Source organism: Peromyscus eremicus, chromosome 4 (genome assembly GCF_949786415.1).
Source record: "Peromyscus eremicus chromosome 4, PerEre_H2_v1, whole genome shotgun sequence".
NCBI classification, from domain to species: Eukaryota; Metazoa; Chordata; class Mammalia; order Rodentia; family Cricetidae; genus Peromyscus; species Peromyscus eremicus.
The window spans coordinates 118,261,461-118,285,583 of NC_081419.1; the positions used below are offsets into that span (position 1 = coordinate 118,261,461).

The 24,123-nt window shown below is 44.8% G+C and overlaps 1 protein-coding gene across 2 annotated transcripts; it reads left to right on the plus strand.

The window, feature by feature from the left end:
- The first annotated feature begins 213 nt into the window (after positions 1-213).
- On the plus strand, positions 214-20,023 carry Znf133 (zinc finger protein 133). Of its 2 annotated transcripts, none has more exons than XM_059261553.1 (5): positions 214-316; positions 5,785-5,863; positions 13,493-13,619; positions 15,141-15,236; positions 18,111-20,023. In XM_059261553.1, the coding sequence occupies exons 3-5, from the start codon at positions 13,499-13,501 to the stop codon at positions 19,853-19,855; spliced, it is 1,962 nt and encodes a 653-aa protein (XP_059117536.1). In that variant the 5' UTR covers positions 214-316; positions 5,785-5,863; positions 13,493-13,498; the 3' UTR covers positions 19,856-20,023. The 2 variants fall into 2 exon arrangements, with proteins under 2 accessions (XP_059117536.1, XP_059117538.1); XM_059261555.1 differs by lacking the exon at positions 214-316 and adding an exon at positions 950-1,629.
- The last annotated feature ends 4,100 nt before the right edge of the window (positions 20,024-24,123 follow it).

Sequence of the window (24,123 nt, forward strand, 5' to 3'; positions counted from 1 at the left end):
CGTAGTTCCTCGGGCAGAGGCGCTGAGAGGAGAATGACTACGATTTAGGAACGTGGTCTTTGGAAGGAGGATAAGGCCTCCAGGCGCCGCAGCGCTCACACTCCAGCTAAGCGTAGCACTCACCCAGAAACGGACCCATCGGAGGACAATGGGAGCTGCGGCGGTCCAAGCTAGTGGGTGGCGTGGGGCATGCTGGGAGGCGTGGTTCTTGTGCCTGGAGGATCCTGGGTGATGTAGTCCCGGCGCCCGCTGGGGTAGGGTGGGGGTCGCTCCTCAGCTGGTGGCCGGAGCAGCCCCTTGTTCTTTGGTGGCGTTGGTGAGTGCCTCTCCCGCGGGGCTCTGTTCTGGACCGAGAGGAAGATCCTGCAGGGCTGGTCTAGGGTTAGCCTGGGCACTGGGCAGTAGTGCTGGAATCTGGGAGCTGAGGGGACGCGCAGGCACGGGTGTGTTATCTTGGGGGTGTGGGCACGCACCTCTGAGGGAGTGGTGTGAGCCTCAGCTGTGAACCCCAGTGTTATGTAGGTGCAAGGCTTGGCCTTTCTGTGTTGAGGGTGGGGACAGGTTCAGCGTTGGTTGAAATCGCCGTATTGTTAGAAGAGCTCGCTCATGCTCTAAGTGCCCACGAAGGTGTGGCTTAAGTGAGGAGACTTTTAGGGGTGTGATATTTACTAGGTGTTGGGGTAGGACTGTCTAGGTCTATGTGCCTCTGGAGTTTTTTTGGTGTTTTGGGGAGGTAGTGGTCTTTGGGTCCTACCACTCCTCAACTTTGCTTCCTGCCCCAGCCAAATAAGTCCAGATTTCACTGAGTGTTGACTCATTCTTAGGGTCTCAGTTTAGTGTTCCCCATTCCAAGTTAGGGCTTTGGAGAGGAGGCGGTCACACTGGGACCCATTCCTCAAGTTTTTAAAGCATCCAAAGACTTAGTGACTGCAAGCACTTTTAAATTGCACTTTACTGTTTTGTTAAGGAGAAATTTCAAACAGCCGGAGAGATATAAAACTCCAAAGACCTGTCACCCAGATTCAACACTTGCCACCTTGTGGCTAACCAGGATTCATCTCAAAGTGAACACACTAAGAATCCTTACAACCCTACAGACTCTGGTCTTCACAGCCGCGCTTTCACAAGCTGTCACTTCACAGTTTTGTCACCTTGGCAAGGTCCTGATCTCATGGAGTCTCCAGTCTCACGTGTAAAACCATAGTAACAGCTACCCTGAGTTGTTGTAAGGCTAGCATGAAGACTGCCTGGAACAGTCTCTGGAATGTTCTAAGTGTTCAGTAAGTACTGACTTTCATTACTACTGGCAGAGAGGATTATCTTACACCTCCCATCAGCAGCCTGCCGGGGAAGGCTGAGTTCTTAGCCTCCATCCCAGCTTGCTTTCTAGGAAGTACCCACAATTCTCCTCATCTTGTCTTCTGAGGCAGGTCCATTCCTAATGCCTTTAAGGAAGAAGAGGTGCACTGCCCTGCTGGAGCTTGAGGATTTCCAAGGACTTTGCTGAACCTTTTGTTTTGTTTGTTTGTTTTCTGTTTATTTTGTTCTTGTGCTTCCCGTGACCCCTGGCTACCTACAGTACCTCCTGCTGGGGAGAATGCTTTTGAGTTCCTGACTGCCCAGCGTCAGGTGAGTGTCATTCATTTTTGCATCCTGAATCAGGAGCAGGTTTCTGTTGCTTTCTTTCAACATCTTGTATCTCATGGTGTCCCGCTGGGGATCAGAACCCCAGCTGGTTCCTCCAGGAAGATCACCTTGTTCTAAGGGTGATAGTTTTCACAGGGAATATCCAGGCCTGGTGTGCTCACTTATTACACTCCCAATCATTTCCCCTGCATTCTACCTCAGCATTTGATTAGCCTAGGGCTTGTCAGGAGCCAGCCTGGGTCTGTCCTCATTTATTGTTTGTCCTGCTGGAATAGTTTTCAGGAATTTTCAGTTATTTTCCTGGCACCTACTTTAATAGGCATCTCTAACACCTAGTGACATCTGCACACACACACAATTTTATTTTAAAAGATGTACAACTTTAGTGTGTACAATTTCATTGTTACACCCAACAACATGTGTAACTTGTTAATATGATTTAATATTCAGTCCATATGGAGTTTGATTTTTGTTGTTTTCTTTTTCTCTCCAGTCATAACATCTGTGATGAAAGGCAGGTAAAGGAGAAGTATGTGGAATTCAGCAAGCTGGCTTTCTCTTTCTATGCCCTTCCTCCTGTTTCTCTGGGCCTTGCTTGTTTGGGTTTAACCGCTGTAACTTCTAGCTGGCTGTCTGAGTTTGCCTCGCTGCATTGTTCTTTCCAGATTCACTTTCTCTGTGATTGGCTGTGGAATTCTCTAGTTCCACACGTGCTCACTTAACTCTGAGGACTGTAATTGTATTTTCCGCCCGCTTATCACTTCCACACTGCGGTAAGGCTCTTTCATTTCCACACACCGGGATCTGATCTGACTCCATCCTGCTCTTTTCCAGATGTACTCCACCCTACTATGTTCCAGTAATTCTTTAAAGGGGAGCAGAGACCTAGCGACTCCTTTTTAGGTTGCTCAGACTCAGAACCTTGGGGACATCCTTGATTCTTGTTTTTACTGTCTACAGTAGCCACATCTGAAATCCGATGACCTCTAACCCCTGCCGCTCCCACTGTGGTCTGGGTCACCATTTTCCAGGGAAGATTGTTGTCTCTGGACCTCTTCACTTGGTCTCTTACCCTGCCCCAAGACGCGTTAGTACAGAAACCACAAGGATCTTTTCAGCTAAAAATCAAATTATGTCATCCATTTATAAAACCCCTTCCCAGTGGCTTTTCTTCCTAATCAAAGTTAAAACCAGTGTCCCCCAGTGCTAGGTCTCATTGCCCCATGAGATGTTTATGTTTGGACTTCATCTCCACTCTTCTGTCACCACATCAGCCACATCCATTGCTCCTTTACTTTGGCAGCCTTTGCCCAGGCTGTTCTCTTGTCTGAGATATTTACTCCCTCACACCCTTCAGATCCTCTGTGACCTTATAGAACTCTCTCCAATTACTCTATTTAAAATTCCAGAGCCACAGCCACTTCTGTTACTACTTTTCTTCTGTGCTTATCCATGTTTGTTAAACTGTATGTCTTTTTCATTCATCTATTCACCCAGACTGTGGTCATTTATGTTGAACCATACAAGATAATACTCTCAACACCTTTGGTGCTTTAGTGGGTTCACAGAAAGACTGGGGTCAGCAAGGACCCCTGGTCTCACCCTCTTCGTGTAGCATGTCGTACCTGGCCCCCTGTCTCTGTGTGTTCTCTCCAGGAGGGTAGTTGGAACTTAATACATGGTATCTTAGGATTCCCAAAAGTGAAAGCTGTCTAGTGTTCTTCAGGTGTGGTACAATGTTACCTGAATCACATTTATCAGTTAAAGCAGAGGTAACCCCAAACCAAGGTTTAAAGCTGGGATAATTTGAACAGTAGAAAACATAGTGATAATATATTATAATCCCAGAGATAAGATAAGAACCCATCTAGACATAAATAACTGAATTCAATAAACGGGAAGATGGGACAGCTGTTCTTACAGAGTTCTAATTAATGAATCTAGGATGGACAGGGGAAAGAGAGTATTGTCATTTTGTACATACCACAATAATAACTAGTGTGATGGGCTTCACACATGTCTGGTTAAGTCAGTGAGTGGAGGTTTGAAGAGACACAGGTTATTGGTATAATCTCCAGCTGTCCCTCAGCAGTGTGACTGATACTGTTATACATCCAGGGAGCCAATACTCCAATAGCTCAGGTTATTGCGTCTATGTTCGGAGTAGCATGCTTTGCGTCTGTGTTCGGAGTAGCATGGTGGACCACACTGTCTTTTTGTGAGGAGCCACTGTATGATTTTGTGGCTGTGCCATTTTCCATTCTCACCTGTAATGTGCAGTGACAGAGCTGTGATTTTGAAAACTTGATCGGAGGCTGGTTTCTTTTGCTTAGTGTCCTCTGTGTTCTTCCAGACTCCTGGGCTCTCTGGTGGATGTCTTGGAGTTGAAGCAGCTTTTCTCACCTGTCTCATAGTACTTTCATATTTGATTCAGGTCAGTCATCTGTTCGGTTTTGCTTTGGAGACAGGGTCTCTCTGCGTGGCTCTGGCTGTCCTAGAACTCACTATATAGACTAGGCTGTCCTCAAAATCACAGAGATTCACCTGCCTCTGCTTCCCAAGGGCTGGGGTTAAAGGCATGGGCCACCACATTCAGCCCCAGTCATGTTTTAGAAATGCTTTCTTCTATCATACTTTATATATTTGTTCTGCTTATTGTTTTTGTTTTTGCTTTCAGAAAGAGTAATTATATGAATATTATACTTTGTCCATTTTCCTTCCTCACCTTTCTCTCTAGTCCTTTTGCATCTTTTTTTTTTTTTTGTACTTTCAGGTTTTTTTTTTTCTGGTCATTTTTAAATGTCTGTCACTTTTATTTCAATCTATTTTCTTGGGTATCTTGTAATTTATTCTTCACTTTTCATAAGCAATCCTACAAATAGGCTTGATCTGTGTTTTCTTGCAGAAGTCCAGTCAAATCTTCTTGGTGTCTAGATTTCACCTGCCCATTTCTCAGTTTCTTAGTTTTTGAATTTTGGATTCTAGATGCTCTCTCGTATGTTTCAAGATACTTAATTCAAGCTGGAGTTAGGATTTTGTTTGGTTCTTTTCTTTCCCAGTATCTTTGAATGAGGTCATTTTTAGCTGAATTGTTTGGATTCTCGTTTTCTGCTTTACATTTTAATTTTAAAAATGATTTTTGAGATTTATTGTATTTTATGTGTATGGTGTTCTGCCTGTACGTATGTCTGTGCGCCACATTTGTACAGCGCCTGTGGAGACCAGAAGAGGGCGTCGGATCCCCTGGAACTGCAGATGGTTGGGAGCTGCCATGTGGGTGCTGGGAATCGAACCCTGTCCTCTGGAAGCACAAGCAGTGCTCTTAGCCCCTCTGCTTTGCCTTTTAATAGATTCCTATGTGGATGTAATGGTCTTATTATTAAATAAGAAACACAGAGCCAAATGCAGAGTTAAAAGCCCAAGAGGTCAGAGCAGTAGCTGAGAGCTGAGACTAAAAAAACCTTTCTTACCCTTCGCTGCCGCTGCCGTCCTTACCCTCAGAAAGAGGCCTACTTCCTGTGTGTCTGTCTTTTTATTGACTGTTCTGCCTTCTTATTGGTTGTAAACCAAACCACATGACCTCCTCGTCACTGCCTGTCTATACAGACCTCTAAGTCTCTATGGTTGGTATTGAGATTAAAGGCGTGTGTCTCCATGCTGTCTGTATCCTTGAACACACAGAGATCTGCTTGTCATGTGATTGGGATTAAAGGTGTGCGCCACCACCGCCTGGCTTCTGCTATGGCTTGCTATTAGGTCTGACCCCCAGGCAACTTTATTTATTAACATACAAATAAAATCACATTTCAGCACAAATATCACCATATTCCTATTTACATGTCTGCATTTCTGTAACCTGAACTGCCACATCCTAGTGTTTTTGAGTCCATCTCCCCACCCTAGCTTGAGAAAATGCTTTTGTAAGCTTAAATATGGTTTCCATATTTGGTTGCCGAGGAGGGAGCGGTTATAAGTCCTCTGGTATCTGTTTTCATCTGTTTTGCTTTGCAGGAACCCGGATTCCCCTGGCTTGTTGCCCCTTTACCTTGCTGTTTCCCAGAAGGTACATTTCTTCACATTCCTTCTAGAAAAAGCATTTTCACCTCACACCCTCTCCTTTCTGTTTTCCTTACCCAGATGTACTTTCAAGATATCATCCTCCTTTGGGGAGGCTGGGAAGGTGGCTGCAGGGTCCCAGAGAGCCGAGGGAATAGTGGTGAGTGCCTCCTGTCTTCATGCTAGCTGTCGTGGGATGGACAGACTCTTCTCTTGTCCTGACTGTCGTGTGGGTGCTTACCAGGGTCCAGGGCCTGTTCCGTCTGAGTGATCGCACCTGCAGGCACCCCTGAGTGTCCCTTTGTGCTTAGCCTATGTATCCGTTATTTACCTAGTGATTAACTCTACACCACACAGTTCTTCAGTGTGAAACAGTGTGCACATTCCTTCGTTCATCTTCAAACCTCAAGTTGGCTGAGAGCGACTCCACAGTAAAGAACAGGAAGAATCAGGCATCTCTCTCCCTCATCGACAACAACTGGATTGCTGGAATATGTCAGCATACCTATTTTGAAAGAGTTTAGCTCCAGCCTACAGATTCCATTGGGAAGACGTGAATGACATGCCAGTTGGTTTCAGCTCTTGATAGAGTAGTGGCCGTCTGTCCTCTTGTCCCTCACGGCCAGCAGCCGTGTCCATGTTACTGCAGCAGCTGGCACATAGCTGCTGGGAGCCTTTTAGCCAGGTGTCAAGGATATGTGTTCTGGTGGTTGTTACTGATCTCGTTTCCGCCAGCTAAAGTGGCTACGTAAGAACTGGGAAGTTAGAAAGATTTGAAAGGCAACAGGAATGAGTCACCAGAACTGCAGATAGGACCACTGAAATTAAGTTTGGGGACCATGAAAAATATTACAGAAAATAAACGAGACTTAGGGATCTGTTGGGACACCAAGTAAACCAGTATACACTGGTGGGGTTATCATCAGTCTTAGGTTAGGTTTGTTTTCTGGTTTTTTTTTTTTTTTTGTTTTTTTTTTTTTTGGTTTTTCGAGACAGGGTTTCTCTGTGTAGTTTTGCGCCTTTCCTGGAACTCGCTTTGGAGACCAGGCTGGCCTCGAACTCACAGAGATCCGCCTGGCTCTGCCTCCCAGTGCTGGGATTAAAGGCGTGCGCCACCACGCCCAGCGTTTTCTGGTTTTTTTGAGACAGGGACTCACTATATAGCCCTGGCTGACCTGGAATTCTCTGTGTAGACCACATTGGCCTCAAACTCATAGAGATCCACTTGCCTTTGCCTCCAGGTGCTGGGTCCTAATGGTGTGTACCACCACTCCTGGCCATTGTGGGATTATGAAAAGGGGAAGAGGAGAGGCATTTGAGGAAATAGTGGCCTCACATTTGCTGGGTGGCATGAATATGAACAGACAAGGCACTCAGCAGCACAAGGTGGGACAGGCTGGGACATCTATACCAGGACACAGGATAGTGAAAGGATTAACCCAGACTTCAGAGACTATTTGGAAAAGAGCAAGAAGAAAGCAACCCTGAGTACCTGGGATCCTAAATGAGACTATCAGCGATATCTCATCGTCCATCTCTGAGGGCAGGAAGCAGCAGGTTGGTAGTTCTGCTTTGATCACAGTGCATAAAGATGAACCAGCTAGTAAACCAACTAGATCTAACAGACATCCCAACGAAACTGGATATTGCCCTCTCAAGTGCATATGGATAGTTTTCAGCATCCATATGCATTACATTGCACCACAGATTACCAGTAATCTTAGAAAGGTATATGTCATACACCACAGTGAAACAAAACTATAAACCAGCAGCAGAAGGAAAACCAAAAGATCCTCACATACCTGGAAATTAAATAGTATATCCAAACCAATGTGTGAAAGAGGAAATCAGAAACTTCTAGAGACAAGTGAAGACAAAAACACAAATTATATGGTGGAATCAATGTTGAGCAACACTTTTAAGCATAGTGCTTAGATTTGAGAAGGAGATGAGGAGGCCGGGCGGTGGTGGTACACGCCTTTAGTCTCAGCGCTCGGGAAGCAGAAGCAGGCGGAAATCTGTAAGTTGAGGCCAGCCTGGTCTACAAAGTGAGTTCCAGGACAGCCAGGCTGTTACACAGACTAACCCTGTCTGGAAAAAAACAAACAAGCAAAGAAAGAGGAGGAGGAGGAGGAGGAGGAGGAGGAGGAGGAGGAGGAGGAGGAGGAGAGGACGATGACTAGGGCCTTGAATGCAGCTCAGTTGACACAATGTTTTTCTAGCCTGCAAGTAGCCCTGGGTTGATCCTCAGCACCACAGAATCCAAGGGTGGTAGCCCAAACCTGTAACTCCAGCCTGTGTGGTGATGCAGAGAGCTCAGAAGTTCAGAGTCATTCTCAAGTACATAGCAGATTTGAAGCCAGCTTAGGCTACACGAGAACCTGTCCTTAAAGAGAGACAGGGAAAAAGAAGAGTCTAGGGGAACAACTTAGAGAGAGCTAGAACACAAACTAAACTATTAACCCAAAGGTAATAGATAACAAAAATAATAAATATTAGAATAAAAGCAAATGAAATAGAGAAGCTGGATTTATTGGTGCATACCAATGTTTCCAGTACTTGGAGGGCTGAGGCAGGAGGTTTGCTTTAAATTTTAGGCCAGCCTGGGCTACATAGCAAGTCTAAAAACAACCCCCCCCAAAAAAAGGGAAAATTAATCAAACTTAAAGTTCTCCAGAAGGCATCAAAATTTATAACTATATTAAAATGTGAATTATTCAAATAAGAAATGAAAAATGAGGTAGAAATTAAAAGGGTTATAAGAGTACTATAAACTGTACACCACCAAATGAAACAGACTTTGAAGCGGGGAGTAGTGAAGAAATGGACATTCCAACTAAGACCTGACTCGGTCATTGAGCCCTGCTCACCAAGAAGGGCCTGTGACCTGGTGGCTTCACTGGGAAATTCTATCAAACACTTAAAGAAGAGCTAATGCCAGCCCTCAAACTTTCCCCCAAATATGGAGAACTGGATAAATTATTTTTTGAAGTCAGTATTACTCTTGGTGCCCAAACCAGACAAGGACACTAAAAGAAAACTACAGATTTGTTACAGTGAGAAAAAGGAAGGAAAAAAAAAAAACCTTCAAGAAAATGCTAACGGAATTGAAAAGCACATTAAAAGAATGATGTATTCTAGAAAGGATCGATTCTTGGGATATAAAGATGATGGTTCAACATTAAAAAAAAAAATCAGTGTTACACATCACATTGTTAGTTGAAGGAAAAGCCACATGATCATTCTGCTGGATGCAGAAATGTACTTGACAAATTAAATGCCTTTATATGAAAACTACTTAAAGGAGAGGCCGTATGAGTAAGTCTCACAGTGTGTGTATGCCAAGATGAAAGGCTAGATAGCCATAACACAGGGACAGGATAAAGATGCCCATTTTTGCCAGGTAGTGGTGGCACACACCTGTAGACTAACAATGAGCAACACTAAAAGAGAATTAGAAAACAACTCTATGTGCATCAAAAGGAGTAAAATACTCAGAACTAACCACAGATATGAAAACGACAGAACATCGCTGAAAGAATTAAAGAAATAGGGCTTGGGGTGTGTCTCAGAGGTAGAGTACCAGCATTTATGAAAATCTGACTTCAATCTTCAGTACCACAAGAGTGAAAAAAGAAAAAGGAAATGAAAGAAGTCACAAATAAGTGGAAAGGTGCCATGTGCTACTGGATTGAAAAACTTCTGAAACCATCTTTCAGGCTCAATGGAAACATATATCACAAGCTCAATGACTTTTGTTTTACAGAAATAGAGTTCACCCTAAAGTTCATGTGGGATCTGAGGGACTCTGAGTACCTGAAGCCATCATGAAAGAGGACAATGCTGAAAGACTTCTGTGGATGAAAGAGAACAAGGCTGAAGGATTTCAGCTGTGGATGAAAGAAAACAAGGCTGAAGGACTTCAGCTGTAGGTGAAAGAGAACAAGGCTGAAGGACTTCTGTGGATGAAAGAGAACAAGGCTGAAGGACTTCTGTGGATGATGAAAGAGAACAAGGCTGAAGGACTTCTGTGGATGAAAGAGAACAAGGCTGAAGGACTTCTGTGGATGAAAGAGAACAAGGCTGAAGGACTTCAGCTGTAGGTGAAAGAGAACAAGGTTGAAGGACTTCAGCTGTGGATGAAAGAGAACAAGGCTGAAGTACTTCAGCTGTGGATTTCATGAATTCCCAGAAAGTAATTCTAATCCCAGCTTCAGTCCTGGTACAGACAGACTGATGGACAGAAGAGAAGACATCAAAGTCAACCCTGGCACATGTGACCAAATGGTTTTCAGCAAGAGTGCAAAAGCATCCAGTGTGGAAAAGACAAGGTCTGTCAGAAAAGAGAAGGTGAACACTTAGCTCGCACCATGTGCAAGGGAAGGAAGGAGTCAGGACACAGCATGAGAGCCCCACTGTATGCCTCTGAAAGGAAACAGGTGCATGGGATACTGGACTTGGTGATTTCTTGGAAATGGTATCAAAAGCACAGACAACAAAAGAAGTAGAAATACTGGGCTTCATTAGAACTTTACATTTTCATCAAAAGGAAAGAATCCTATTTGTAAGTTACGGAACTGAGAAGGAATGTCAAGAATATAGAGAGAACATATAACAAAAGATTCAGTGTGTTCAAATGGTATGTGTCAGCATTTCTGCAAAGAAAATGCAGACGTGACCAACATATTAGCGTTCTGTCACTGTGGTGCAATACCTGAAGTAATAAAAGCTTCATTCTGGCTCAGGGTTTGGAAGGTTCTAGTCTATGGTGGCTTTGGGCTTGTAGTAAGGCAGCGAATGGCTATGGGAGTGAATGGGAGAGCAAAACCGCTTACATGGAGAACCAGGGACCAGAGAGAAGTGAAATGGGCCGTGGTCTCAGAGTTCTCTTTGAGGGCATGTTCCCACTGACTCACTTCTTAAAGGTTCTGCTCCCTCCCAGTAGTGCCTTTCTGGGGTCAAGTCTGTAACCCACGATCATTTAAAGGATACCTAGCATACACACTTGCCAGCCAGTGAGCACATAAAAAGTACGTAAGCACATAAAAAGTAACCAGTATTGAGATACACGTAAAGACTTTATTCCCATGTCCATCATTATTATTTTTTAAAAGATTTATTTATTTATTATATATACAGTGTTCTGCCTGCGTGTGTCCCTGCAGGCCAGAAGAGGGCACAGATCTCATTACGGATGGTTGTGAGACACCATGTGGTTGATGGGAATTGAACTCAGGACCTCTGGAAGAGCAGCCAGTGCTCTTAGCTGCTGAGCCATCTCTCCAGCCCTCCCCCATGTCTGTTATTAAAAAAAGGGGGGTGGGGGATGGGGAGATGGCTCAGTTGCCAAAGTGCCTGCTGCACAGGCATGAGAACCTGAGCTTAGATGTCCAGCACCCATGTAAAGAGCTGGGCACAGCAACAGGCATCTGTAAGCACAGCATTGCTAGGGAGGTGAGGGCCTAGGTGGATCCCTGGAGCTCATGGTCATCCAGCCTAGTGGATGAAGGAGCTCTAGGTTCATCAAGAGATCCTGACTCAAAAAATAGGAAAAAGTAGGCTGGGAGTGATGGCATATGCCTGTAATCCCAGTACTCGAGAGGTAGAGGCAGGTGAATCTCTGTGAGTTCAAAGCCAACTTGGCTTTCATAGTGAGTTCCAGGCCAGCCAAGGTTATATAGTGAGATCTTGTCATATAAATAGATAAATATTGGTCTGGCCTCCATACACACAAATGCACGCTCCCCCACACACCAACATACATATAAACCACACAGTAATGGTTTTAGAGAGGGTATGGAAAAACTAGAGCCCTTGTACATTGTTAATGAAATGGATGTGGCACTGTGGACACAGAATTACCATTTGATCCAGTTAAGTCCACTTTTGGGCATGCACTCAAAAGAATTGAAGGTGCCAGGTGGTGGTGGTACAAACCTTTAATCCTAGTGCTTGGAAGGCAGAGGCAGGTGGATCTATGTGAGTTTGAGGCCAGCCTGGTCTATGAAGTAAGTCTCAGGACAGCCAGAGATTTTACACAGAGAAACTCTGTCTCGAAAAAAAACAAACAAACAAACAAACAAAAAAAAAACCCAAAAAAACAAACAAACAAAAAAACCAGACAAACAAAAAGAAGGTAAGAACCCAGATATTGGGTGTCTATAGCAGTTATTCACAGTAGCTAGAAGCTATGTCCATCAATTACAGAATAGATGAACACACACATGCAGTGAAATATTGCTTAGTTTTACAGAGTGACAAGAGCGTGTGCTTCTATGTGGATGAGCCTTAAAGGTGCGTTAACTGAAATAAGCCACACATTGTGTGATTCCCCTTATTTTAGCCACATGCACTAGCCAGATATATAGGGACAGAAATGGCCTTTACCAGAGTTGGGAACTGGGAAGTTACTGTTCAAGACAGAGTTTCTGCAGGGAAGTGGCGATGGTTGGCAGCACTAGGAATACCCTTGATGCTACTCAGCTGCACGCCTACTGGTAAATCAGTGACTTTTGCGTTATGTATATTTTACCATAGTAAAGGTTAATCACCTCCAGGCTGCTTCACTCCACTTACTTGGTTTCATTCTGGATAGTCAGCTCTCCCTGTCCATGGTTTGGGCCTCCCTTCTCCCTCTGCCTGTGCCCAGGATGCCCTAGGCTCTGCTCCCCGTAGGCTTATCTGGAATACTAGTGCCTTGTTTTTCCCTCGGTTCCTTTCTGTCCAAAAGACTGAGTACCTGGGCCCAGTGTTAGCAAACCTCTTCACAGCGTGTTCTCAGTCGAGGAGCCAAGGAGAATGAATCTGGGCACAGGAGAATGGGATGGAGATGAGTAGCAAGAGGTTCCACTGTGGCACCCAGTGTGTGTGGGTTGAATTGCCATTAGCCATGTTTTCCATGTGAGAAAGCTGAAGCGTTGGTTTATGACAGAGATGGGCCTGACACTCAGGGAATGCGGCTCAGATACCTCACCACCCCTCTGTGCCTCTCAGCTCGGGCTGAGTTGTGGCTTATTTAGGCTTTGGTGTTATGGAACTGCATGAATTTCAGATGCTTCAACATTAATATCATGTGTTAGACTATTTGGTCTTTTAAATTTTTAAAACTTAGAAAGTCTGGGGACTGGAGGAGTGGTTCCATCGTTAGGAGAGTGTACTGCTCTTGCAGAGGACCTTTAGGGTGGCTTACACTGCTTGTAACTCTAGTCCAGGAGACCAGATGCCTTTTGTGTGCATCCTCTGTGTACACCTATATGTATGTGCATACACATAGACATGCATGCATCTATACAAATAAAAACTGAAAACAAACCCAGTAACTCAGAAAGGCTCTTAGGCCTTACTGTTTTTTGGGTTTGTTTTTTTTTTTTTCCCCTGAGACAGGTTTGTCTGTGTAGCCCTGGCTGGCCTGGAACTTGCTCTGTAGACCTGACTGTCCTCAAATTCACAGAGATGAGACTGGGAGTAAAGGCACGCACCACCACCACCCAGCTTGTTGTTGAATTTTTATGTGTTGACTTTTCTGCTAGATTTAAAATTCTCAGGACTTACAGTTTTACTTTTTGCATGAACAAAGTAGCCTACCAGAACTTTGAATCTCTAGGTTCATAAATGGTACTGACTAGGTGGATACAGGGGTTTAGAGGTCTCAGATCATATGGCATCAGGGTGGCAGCCAGAGCAGATGCAGTCTTTCTCACTGCCTCTACTGGGGTACCCTCTCACTGCCCCTCACCCTGTGCCACATCAGGGTTGGCTTGGGGCTAAGCAGGACCGTTCTGTGTTACAGGTGCACATGGCATTCAGAGATGTGGCTGTGGATTTCTCCCAGGAGGAGTGGAGCCTGCTGAGCCCTGCTCAGAGGTCCCTTTACAAAGAGGTGATGTTGGAGAACTACAGCAACCTGGTCTCTCTGGGTAAGCCGTGTGTCTCTCAGGACTGACGTTCTCAATTAGTGCACATATCCACAGAAGTTTAGGTCATACTTCAGCAGCCATCTTACTTTTTGGCCTGTTTGACATGAGTAAAGACATTTTGTTCTCTGCTTTCTTAGGGAAGTCTGATTTTGAAGAGTTGAATGTCAGCCAGAGTGAATGTGTACTCTGCATCTCTAGGCTTTTCGCTCCAGTCGGGGGCTCTCTCTTTCCCTAAGTTAACTTCTTTTAAATAAGACAGGTGTGTCAGACTTTTCATTTTTGTGACAAACACCCATGAAAACAACTTAAAGGAATTATTTTTCTTGTTTTTTTTTTTTTTTTTTTTTTTTTTAATGCCAAATGCTGTTTATTGAAGGAGGGAGGAGGTCTTAAATACAGGCTTACAGCACAATGGGAGAACCCTGGAGGGCAGAAGTTCGCTACTGAGGTTTTACAATCTTGCATCTAAGCTGTTAACGCCCATTATGCAGGATACACAGACAAGGAACTTCCCCTTAAGCATTTAGGAGGGTGGAACCCAGTAGGGAATTAGCATAGGGAGGATATCAAGGTCAAGGTCAGCAAGCAAGGCAACAGTTACCCAAAACAGGGGCCAGGACCCTACAGGTCCCCCTTTTACTAAAAAATGAGCTTCTGACTTAGGTTGCGTGGGACGTCAGCAGGTCATCTTACCCGTCATGGAGACACCTGCCCAGGCCACACAGGCGCTCTGTCTTAGGTTGGTGAGTGCCCCCCCCCCAGGCATTACCTGTCTCTGAATACTCATTATCGTACAGGCTCAATCGTGTGTGAGCTGCAGAGTTAACTGCTGCCAAAGATCTCAAAGTGGCACTGGGCTTGCAATCTGTGTGTTTGACACAGAAAAGACCAGGCAGGGTCTCACTATATACCACCAACTGTCATAGAATTCACTACAAACACTAGGTTGTCCTCAAACCTGTAGAGGTCCATCTGCCTCTGCCTCCCAAGTATTGGGATTAAAAGCGTGTGTCACCATGCTCAGAAGGATCACAGTTTCAGTGTGTTGTGGTAGTGGAGCTTGATAGATCATAGTAGTATACTTCATGGCAGCTAGGAAGCAAAGAGGAAGGAGGGTAAACCTGTATGTGTGGACTTTCCTCCATCTCTCTTCTATTCAGGCCCAGCCTATGGGGTGATGCCACCCCCTCTCAAGGCAGGTCTTTCTTCCTAGTGAATCCTCTCTGGAACCCCTCATAGACAGTCTGAATGGTGTGCTTTACTGATCTAGACATTTCTCTACCCAATCGGCTTGAGAGTCAATATTCACTTTACTAGAGTTTTATCCCCCAGCATGGAGTAGAATCAGTGTATCCCCCTCTGAGTTCACTGTCCCGATAATCTCCAGTAACCATTAACCCTTGGCACTGCCCCCTGCAGCTCCCCCCTCAGTCTTTGCTTTTGAGTCTATTCCAAAGGCCAAGTCAGAATTCCTTCTACACCCTAACCTACAGCCATCCTGTTTTCTTTTCTGGTGAGCAGGAATTCCATTTTCAAAACCAAAACTCATCACCCAGCTAGAGCAAGGGAAAGAGACATGGCAAGAGGAGAGAACATGTCCACAGGTGGCCTGCCAAGGTGAGTGGGAAAGGCCTGGGCATATGGGGCACAGGGCTGGTAGCGGCCCAGGATGCTGAAGAGAAGAGGCAGAGATGAGGAACTGAGTATTTGACCCGTAGGGCCACCCTGTCTTCATGCAGCAGCATTCCTGGGGTCTCTTGTCTCTCTCTCCTTGAAGCCTTTTGGCCTCCTGCCTCTGCTTTCTGAGTACTGGGATTAAAGTCATGCACCACCATGCCTGACTGAGTTTTTGAAATTTAAACTTCTATCAGTATTGATTAAATCTGTGTAAACTATAAATACAGGAGCACCTGTAGACTTAAGATACTTTATAAACTAATTCGTTGAACTGATCATATTTTGTGTTCCGTTTGTCCTGAGACTAAATAGTCCAGAGTGTACACATAACGGCAGATTCACAGTCAGTGGAAAAGATCATCCGGTGGAAAATTGAAATTTGTCTTTCTGTCACTCCATATAGATGTTAAAACAATGTTGAACTTTCTTTGAAGGGACCAGTTTAATTCTGAGTTATGTTGACTGCAAATAAAAGCCAGCCACTTTGTGTGTACCCACAGAAGTTAGAAGACCATAAATAGGGCCATAAATAGAAACCCAGACTCAGCTATGATATGAGTTGCACAACACCTTAGATTACACAAACCAAAGCTGGTAAAAGGGGCCAGGCTTTGGATACACCCAAGGAACTGTCCCGAGGCACTGCTGGCTGCCTAGGCGGAGTGTTCCATAGAAGTGGGGCTGGGGAGGGATGGGTATCAGGTTGGATCAGTGGTTCCCAGACTGTCAATCACACCTGTAGTGACAACCAGTGGAGCTGCTGATGGGAAAGAATTGCACCCAGGTGCAGAAGAGATGACGCAGCAGTTAGGAGTTGTCCTTGCTAAGGACCCAGGTCAGTTCTCAGCACCCACATGGTGGCTCACAATCACTGAACTCCACAGGCACCAGGCACACACGTGGTGCACATACATACATATATGCAGACAAAGCATTCATACACATAAAAAATTTCACTAAAAAAGAATTGCACCTAGTTACTTATGAAACACTGCAAGATAAAAGGGAAGGTATTTCTTTAGTAGTCTGCTGTGTAGAAAGAGTAAAAGACTTTCATGCTAGGAAAGGGTGGTTACTTTAATAATTAAGACAGTTATTCTGATTGTGCTAATTCGTTTATGACTGAAAACTGCATTTGGTATACGGTAGAATAGAGTAATTCTGATAACTGTGATTGTGCATTGGCTCAGGAAAAGAGTGTCTAGGCAGATTTGGTAAGATCTGTACTAACTGCTCAAATTGGTTGGTCACTGATTGCCTTCAGCTGACCAGAACCAGCACCGCTCACACAGTACAAGAGGTATAGCGCAGAGAAATGTTTTCTGGGTTTTGTTTTGGTTTCTTTTCAACTTCAGTGGTCATTTGATGTTTGTTGCTGAGTCTTCTCAGGACCTAGCCCTTCTTTGTCACAAACTGTCTCTGCTGTTAGACCTGTGTCCAGGGTTGTTTTTGGTTCTGTTGACACCTAGGCAGTGTGTCCTGTAGTTTTGTTCTTATAAACATGCTCTTGCTATGTGGTCCAGCTGGCCTTAAACTCGATGTGGATATCAGGCTGGCCTCAAATTCCTGATCCTCCTGCCTCAGCCTCCCAGTCTTTCCTCTCCCCCTTCAGTATCCTCTTGTGTTTTCTGCCTGCCTGCTTGCCTGTCTCTCTCTCCTCCTATGTTTGTAGGGATCAACCCAAGGCTTGTGAGAGCTAGGCAAGCACTCTATCATTCAGCTATATTTCTTTCTTTAAAAAAACAATTTATTTATTTTATTTCATGTGCAATGGTGTTTTGCCTGCCTGCATGTCTCTGTGAGAGTGTCAGGTCCCTTGGAACTGGAGCTACAGACAGTTGTGAGCTGCCATGTGGGTGCTGGAAATTGAGCTTCGGGTCCTCTGGAAGAGCAGTCAGTGCTCTTAACCGCTGAGCAATCTCTCCAGCTCCATTCAGCTCTATTTCTAACCCCCATGTTTATTGTTTTAACTGATTCTTGGGGACATTTTTATTTAAACTAATTCTGGAAATTAACAGGGCTTAGAGGTTAGTAAAGGGCATCTTTCACAGTACCGGGGACCTAGGCTATGGTTGTGCTGTTCCCTGCCAAGGGCTTACTGCCTTGTAGAACTTCTCACAAAGTAGTCCACTGATAAAGTGTTTGTCAAGTGGGGACACCCTAGTTCAAGTGTGTCGTGCACTTTCTGTTGAACCATTCTTTCTCTTTTTAAAAACACTTGTTGGTTGGAGCGGGGCATTCACATGCTGCGGTGCACATACAGAGGCCAGAGGACACCTCGTGGTACTAAGTTCTCTCCTAACACGTGTGCAGATTTGGTGGCAAGCACCTGGACCCACTAACACCATCTGGGCTACCTACTCTTCCTTCTCCTGTGCTGTCTTGCACTAAAGTTGGAATGCTGCTTTCTCAGCCTGCCTACTTCATCCTCCAGAACAGCAGGAGATGTTCCCACATGGGTTTTGTTAATAGCTCTCTGTCAAAAGCACAGCTACACAGTACACAGTGGACGTAGTTCCTGTCTCGGCGTGGTTGTGAGTCCGAGGTAATTGTAGTAGTAATTGTGTGGAGACTTGTGTATTGGCCTGATTCACGTATCTGTTAACTGTGGTGCTTTTTGTGGCCTCACGTCTGTAGTGCTTATCCGGATGGAGTAGGAGGTGTGAGATGTGGTGATGGGCTGGGGAGGAAGTCGTGTAGAGGAGGTCTTAGGGGGTGGCACTCAAGGACAAGGTGCAGTCACCATTAGGTTGGGTAGGATTATTTGGGCCGTCCCTGCAAGGACTCCATTCTGACTCATTCTTGTCTCTGCAGCACAGGCCAAGCGGGAACTCTGTCCTGGTCCTGTCTGCCCTCCAGATCTCACCAATCAGAAACTCCCTGTGCAGCATGTGCTGAGTGGTCACGCCCCGTGGGTCTTCACACACCTATGTGCAACAAGTCACGTTGACCCAGGGGACTTCTGTCATGGGGCCCAGGAGAAGCAGCAGGGAGTCTCTGATAAGAGCTGCAGAGAGAAATCAGAAGGTGGAGAGAGAGAGGGTGCCAGGCCTCTCTCTAGAAGGACAAAGAAAAGGAGTTTGGGAGCCCTCTGCAGGCCACCCCAAAGGCAGCCAGTCAGCTCTCGGAATGGCATCAGATGGGTAGGGGTGGAGGCCAGTTCCGCTCAAGCTGGGAGCACTGAAGAACCCGAACGGTTGCTGAAGCGGATAGAAGTCTTGGGATTTGGAACGGTCAACTGTGGAGAGTGTGGGCTGGGCTTCCACAAGATGACGAACCTGCTTAGTCACCAGAGGGTCCATGCAGGAGAGAAGCCGTATGTGTGTGGGGTGTGCGAGAAGGGCTTCAGTCTAAAGAAGAGCCTTGCCAGACACCAGAAGGCACACTCTGGGGAGAAACCCGTTGTGTGCAGCGAGTGTGGGCGAGGCTTTAACCGGAAGTCAACACTCATCATTCATGAGAGGACACACTCGGGCGAGAAGCCTTACATGTGCGGTGAGTGTGGACGAGGCTTTAGCCAGAAGTCAAACCTCATCATCCATCAGAGGACACATTCAGGGGAGAAGCCGTATGTGTGCCGGGAGTGTGGCAAGGGCTTCAGCCAGAAATCGGCTGTTGTGAGACACCAGAGGACACACTTGGAGGAGAAGACCATTGTGTGCGGTGACTGTGGCCTTGGCTTCAGCGACAGGTCAAACCTCATCTCCCACCAACGGACGCACTCAGGGGAAAAGCCTTATGCCTGCAAGGACTGTGGGCGGTGCTTCCGGCAGAGGACCACCCTTGTCAATCACCAGAGGACGCACTCAAAGGAGAAGCCTTATGTGTGTGGTGTCTGTGGGCACAGCTTTAGCCAGAATTCAACTCTCATTTCTCACAGGAGGACGCACACTGGGGAGAAGCCATACGTATGCGGGGTGTGTGGACGAGGCTTTAGTCTGAAGTCGCACCTCAACAGGCACCAGAACATCCACTCAGGGGAGAAGCCCATTGTGTGCAAGGATTGTGGTCGAGGCTTCAGCCAGCGGTCAAATCTCATCAGGCACCAGAGGACGCACTCCGGGGAGAAGCCCGTGGTGTGTGAGGAATGTGGACGAGGCTTCAGCCAGAAGTCCAACCTCGTTGCACACCAGAGGACGCACTCAGGAGAAAAGCCGTACGTGTGCCGAGACTGTGGGCGAGGCTTCAGTCACCAGGCTGGGCTCATCCGACACAAGAGGAAGCATTCAAGGGAGAAGCCATACGCGTGCAGGCAGTGCGGACTGGGTTTTACCAACAAGTCAGCTCTCATCACACATAAGCGGGCACACTTCGAAGAGAAGCTTTGTGTGCGCAGAGAGTGTGGTCAAAGCTTTGTCCAGAAGTCACACCTCACCTTACATCAGCTGGCACACAAGAGGGAGGAGACTTACACATGCAGGACCTGTGGGCAAGGCTTTAGGCAAAGGTCTCACCTGAGCAGACACAGGAAGATGAAATGCGCCCACCACAAACTGTCCCTGCAGCCTGACTCTGAAGCCTATCTGGGGCAGTCATCTGACCCCTTCTGTTCCCTTTGAAAATGAAGGTTTTCAAAGAAAGGATTCATTGTCCAAACTCTTACACTTCCATGAAGTAGGAAAATGGACTTCCTAAGACCTGTGGACAGTAACTCAGCCTACTTCCTTTCCAGTCTCATGTTGTGTGGCCTTTTGTCTAGTAAACTTGGCTTCTTTACAAATTTGCAACCTGATCTGTGATTCTCATTCTCTTGGGAAGTGGACCATTCAGGTATCGTGAACTCACTGTTCACAAAAATCCATTGCCCGGATGACATGGGCACACCTACAAGGCTCGTAAGGCTTCGGAAAGATTAAGTGTGTGGCCCAGCAGCCACACCAGGTGGTTTCAGGGAATATCAAGGCAGTCATTCCACAACATTTTGATACTTCAGTCCACTTCGTGGATGTGATTTTATCTAATGGAATGCAATTCCATTAAAAGTATTGGAAACTCAAGAGAAATACCAACTGAGAAATGTGGTTTTCTTTTTCATTCAAATTCACTCCAAAATTTGTTTTTATACCTAAATGTACATACCCGATTTTTGTAAGATGGCCCAGAAATGCAGTTAGGTTTTTCTTTTTGATTTTATGTAGTTAGGTGGTTTGCCTGCACTTATCACATGCATGCTTGAGCCTCTGGAGGCCAGAACTGATGTTCTAAAGCAACATCAGATGCCTTAGAACTGGAGTTACAGATGGTTGCGCACCACCATGTGGGTGCTGGGAACTGAACCTGGTTCTCTGCAAGAGCAGCCATTGCACTTTGCCTCCAAACCATCACCTCAGTCCCCAAGCGGTTTTTCACCCAAATTTGCATACTAGGATTATCTAGATAAAATAGCGTACTGTATTTTCCTTTCAAAATGCTCCTGAAACTAGGACTTTTCATCCAAATTCATTAGTTCTTGTAGTCTTTAGGAAATAATTGTGCCAGATTTAAAGAAAATGACTCAGGTTTGTGATTTTTTTCCTTAGGTTTTTCAAGTGTTCATAAATTATGTGCTACATTATTTACAAACTATCAAGAAATAAATGGCTCATATCCTTCCACTCAAGTGTAGGGTTTTGGGGGACACAAGTGTGTTGTCAGGTTTCCCTCTGGGTGATCAAGAAACAAATTAAAAACCAAATTTATGTAAATAGTGTGGACTTAGGGGAGGGAAAAACCATACTTCTTCCCAGATTTCCTAGAAATGTGGTATTTTCATTTACATCTGCTCAAGTGTGGAGGTTTATAGAAACTAAATCTTCTAAGATATGCAGAAAATGTAACTTCTTACCAAATTCACTGAAATTGTGGAGGTTTTTTTTTTTGTTACATATCCTTTGCAAGAGTTTTCTTCTAAATGGCATTGAAGTATGATTTTCTAGTCAAACTGGCTCAAATAGAGAAGTTTTGAGAAATAATTCTTATGCCAGAATTTTCTTCCAGTGTAGCTTAAAGACTTTATATTTCATCCAAACTTCTTGACTTGATGGGTACTGGGGTGGGGTGGGGGAAATAAGCCCTGTTACACACAAGTAGTAAGAAAACACTTGTTAAATTTTGTAACTTCCTAACTGTTAGACATGAGATCTGTGCTATATTTCTCCACAATGGTTCCTAAACATGATTTTTAAGTAATCAAATCCAGGGCCGGGCAGTGTTGGCACATGCCTTTAATCCTAGCACTCAGGAGGCAGAGCCAGTAGGATCTCTGTGAGTTCGAGGCCAGCCTGGTCTACAGAGTGAGAACCAGGACAGGCTCCAAAACTACACAGAGAAACCTTGTCTGAAAAACAAAACAAAACAACAACAACAAAATCAAATTCAGAGCAGTGTGCATGTTTGTTTTGTTTTTTCCATATCGGCCCTTTGCTAGGTTTGCTAGCTAGTGAGTTTTTTTGTTCAAAGCATTTTGGGGTGGGGGTCCAAAGTGATGAAAAAAGATAACCTTTTACCCAAACTGGCATGAAGTGAAACTTTGGACACAGGTGCATGCCATATCGTCCCCATGAATGATGTAAGTTTATGTCCAAATTTGCATAACATTAGGTTGAGGCAGTCAACGTGAGTTATTTACCACAATTTTATCTCAAACAGCATGCAAATGCATCTTTTTAATTTTTATTTTTATTTTGGTTTTTTAAGACAAGGTTTCTTTATATAGCCCCAGCAGTCCTGGAACTAGCTTTGTAGACCAGGCTGACGTTGAACTCACAGAGATCCATCTGCCTGCCTCTGCCTCCTGAGCGCTGGGATTAAAGGTATACACCACCACTGCCTGGCACAAATGCATCTTTTTAGGATCCATACTCATTCAGATTGTGGTTTTCTTTATTTTATTTATTTATTTTTATTTTATTTATTTATTTATGTATTTTTACCTAATTCCTACAGCAGTTTCTTTGTCCCAGACTAGCCCATAAACATGATCATTCACTCTCATTGGCTTGGGTTATGGATTATTTTGGATATAATTCTGTGCCAGATCTTCAAAAATGGCCCTGAACTAGGGTTTTTAAAAATCCAAATTGAGCAAGGTGTGGTGGCACACACCTTTAATCCCAGCGCTGGAGAGGCTGAGGCCAAAAAACAACTGGAGGTGTTCAGTGAAGAGATCTGTGTCATGGAATAAGATGAAAGAATGATATACAGATCAGGATACCTGATGTATCCTCCTCTGGCTTCTGCATAGCCACACCTACATACACTACACACACCCCCCTCAGATATTCATGCTTAGGCAGCAAGTGCTCTTACCCACTGAGTCATTCCCCGGCACCACCCCCATTTCACAACTTTGAAATATGAAATATGAAATATGAGAAACATGGGAAGCAACTATTAGCCTTTTTCAGACATTTGACCGAGGCTTGTCCATGATGCAAACAAGTCTCGTGTCTGAGTGCCATTTGTCCATGTCTCATTTTAAAAACATCTTTGGGGTTGGGGATTTAGCTCAGTGGTAAAGCACCTGCCTAGCAAGCGCAAGGCCCTGGATTCAGTCCTCAGCTCCGGAAAAAAACAATCTTTGAAAGGCTAATGATGTAGCTCAGTGGTAGAGCACTTGCTTCCCACAAGAAGGGCCCTGATTTGATCCCTAGTACCACTAAGTTGATACATTAATATTTTTGTGATCTGAATATTTGTGTTGTAACTTAACCCTTCATATAGTAGTGTTCAACTTCGATTCAAAGGAAGGGAGTGAAGGTCAAAGTCACAGGCAGTACAAGGCTGAAATGCCAAAGGTACATGAAGCTGGCTGTCATTTTAAGTTGAGTATCTAGAGAGGCCTCACTGGTATTTGCTTAGTTCCCTCTTTCTCTTCCAAGGTCACAGCAAATCCTCACATGCTGAGATCACATCTTATTCTTTATTTTTAGGCATGTACTAAAAATAAAGATTGTTTTTATTTCCTTGATTTTAAGGAATCCAAGGAAGGAAGAACATAGAAGCAGGTGGTATAATCTTTTTTTTTGTATAATCATTTTTTGAAACAGCCAGTAGCATTATTTCTTTGTAGATTATGATGGTTAGTTTTAACTGTTAACCTGGGAAGAGTCTTAGTGAGGCTCTGTCTACATCAGGTTGGACTGTAGGCATGCGTTGGTGGGGAATTGTCCAGATTATGCTAATTTGAGGTGGAAAGACAAACCCACTGTGGGTGGCACTATTCCTTAAGCAGGGATCCTGGACTACAGAAGAGTGGACAAAGTGAGCTGAGCACTAGCATGCAGGCATCCACTGCTCTTTGTTCCTGATTACGGGTGGCCATGACCCATTCCCTCAAGCTCTTGCCACATATGAGCTAAATTGGCTTCGTCAGGATATTTTATCACAGCAACCGGAAAAGAAACCAAAACACATACCAATCAAAATCAGAATATTAGGGTTGGAGAGGTGGTTCAGTGGTTAAGAGAGCTTGCTCTGTAATCAGGAAGAATGGAGTTCTGATTGCAGCATCAGTTTAACAAGCCAGGAGTTTCCCACAAACATCTGCAACCCCAGCTGAGGCTCAAGTTTGCTTGCTTCCAGCTTAGCTGAGACATGAGCCCTGAAGTCAAGAGGAGGCCCTGTTTCAGAGGAAGAGGCAGAGCGATGGAGGACACCTGGTGCCCTCTTCTGGTCTTTGTGAGCATACACAGGAACGTGAACCACCCCACACACCTACATGCACTCAGATACCACACACACACACACACACACACACACACACACACACGAATCTTTTTTTAAAATCATAACATTTTATAAGGAAATAGATATTATCTAACAAAACTAGTTATTTAAAATAGTCCAT

Bases quoted from the DNA above. Each gene is read 5' to 3' on its own strand.
- Znf133 (XM_059261553.1), top strand. From the start codon at position 13,499: ATGGCATTCAGAGATGTGGCTGTGGATTTCTCCCAGGAGGAGTGGAGC. The intron at 13,620-15,140 runs GTAAGCCGTGTG...TCTGGTGAGCAG, and splicing joins CAGCAACCTGGTCTCTCTGG to GAATTCCATTTTCAAAACCA. The intron at 15,237-18,110 runs GTGAGTGGGAAA...TTGTCTCTGCAG, and splicing joins TCCACAGGTGGCCTGCCAAG to CACAGGCCAAGCGGGAACTC.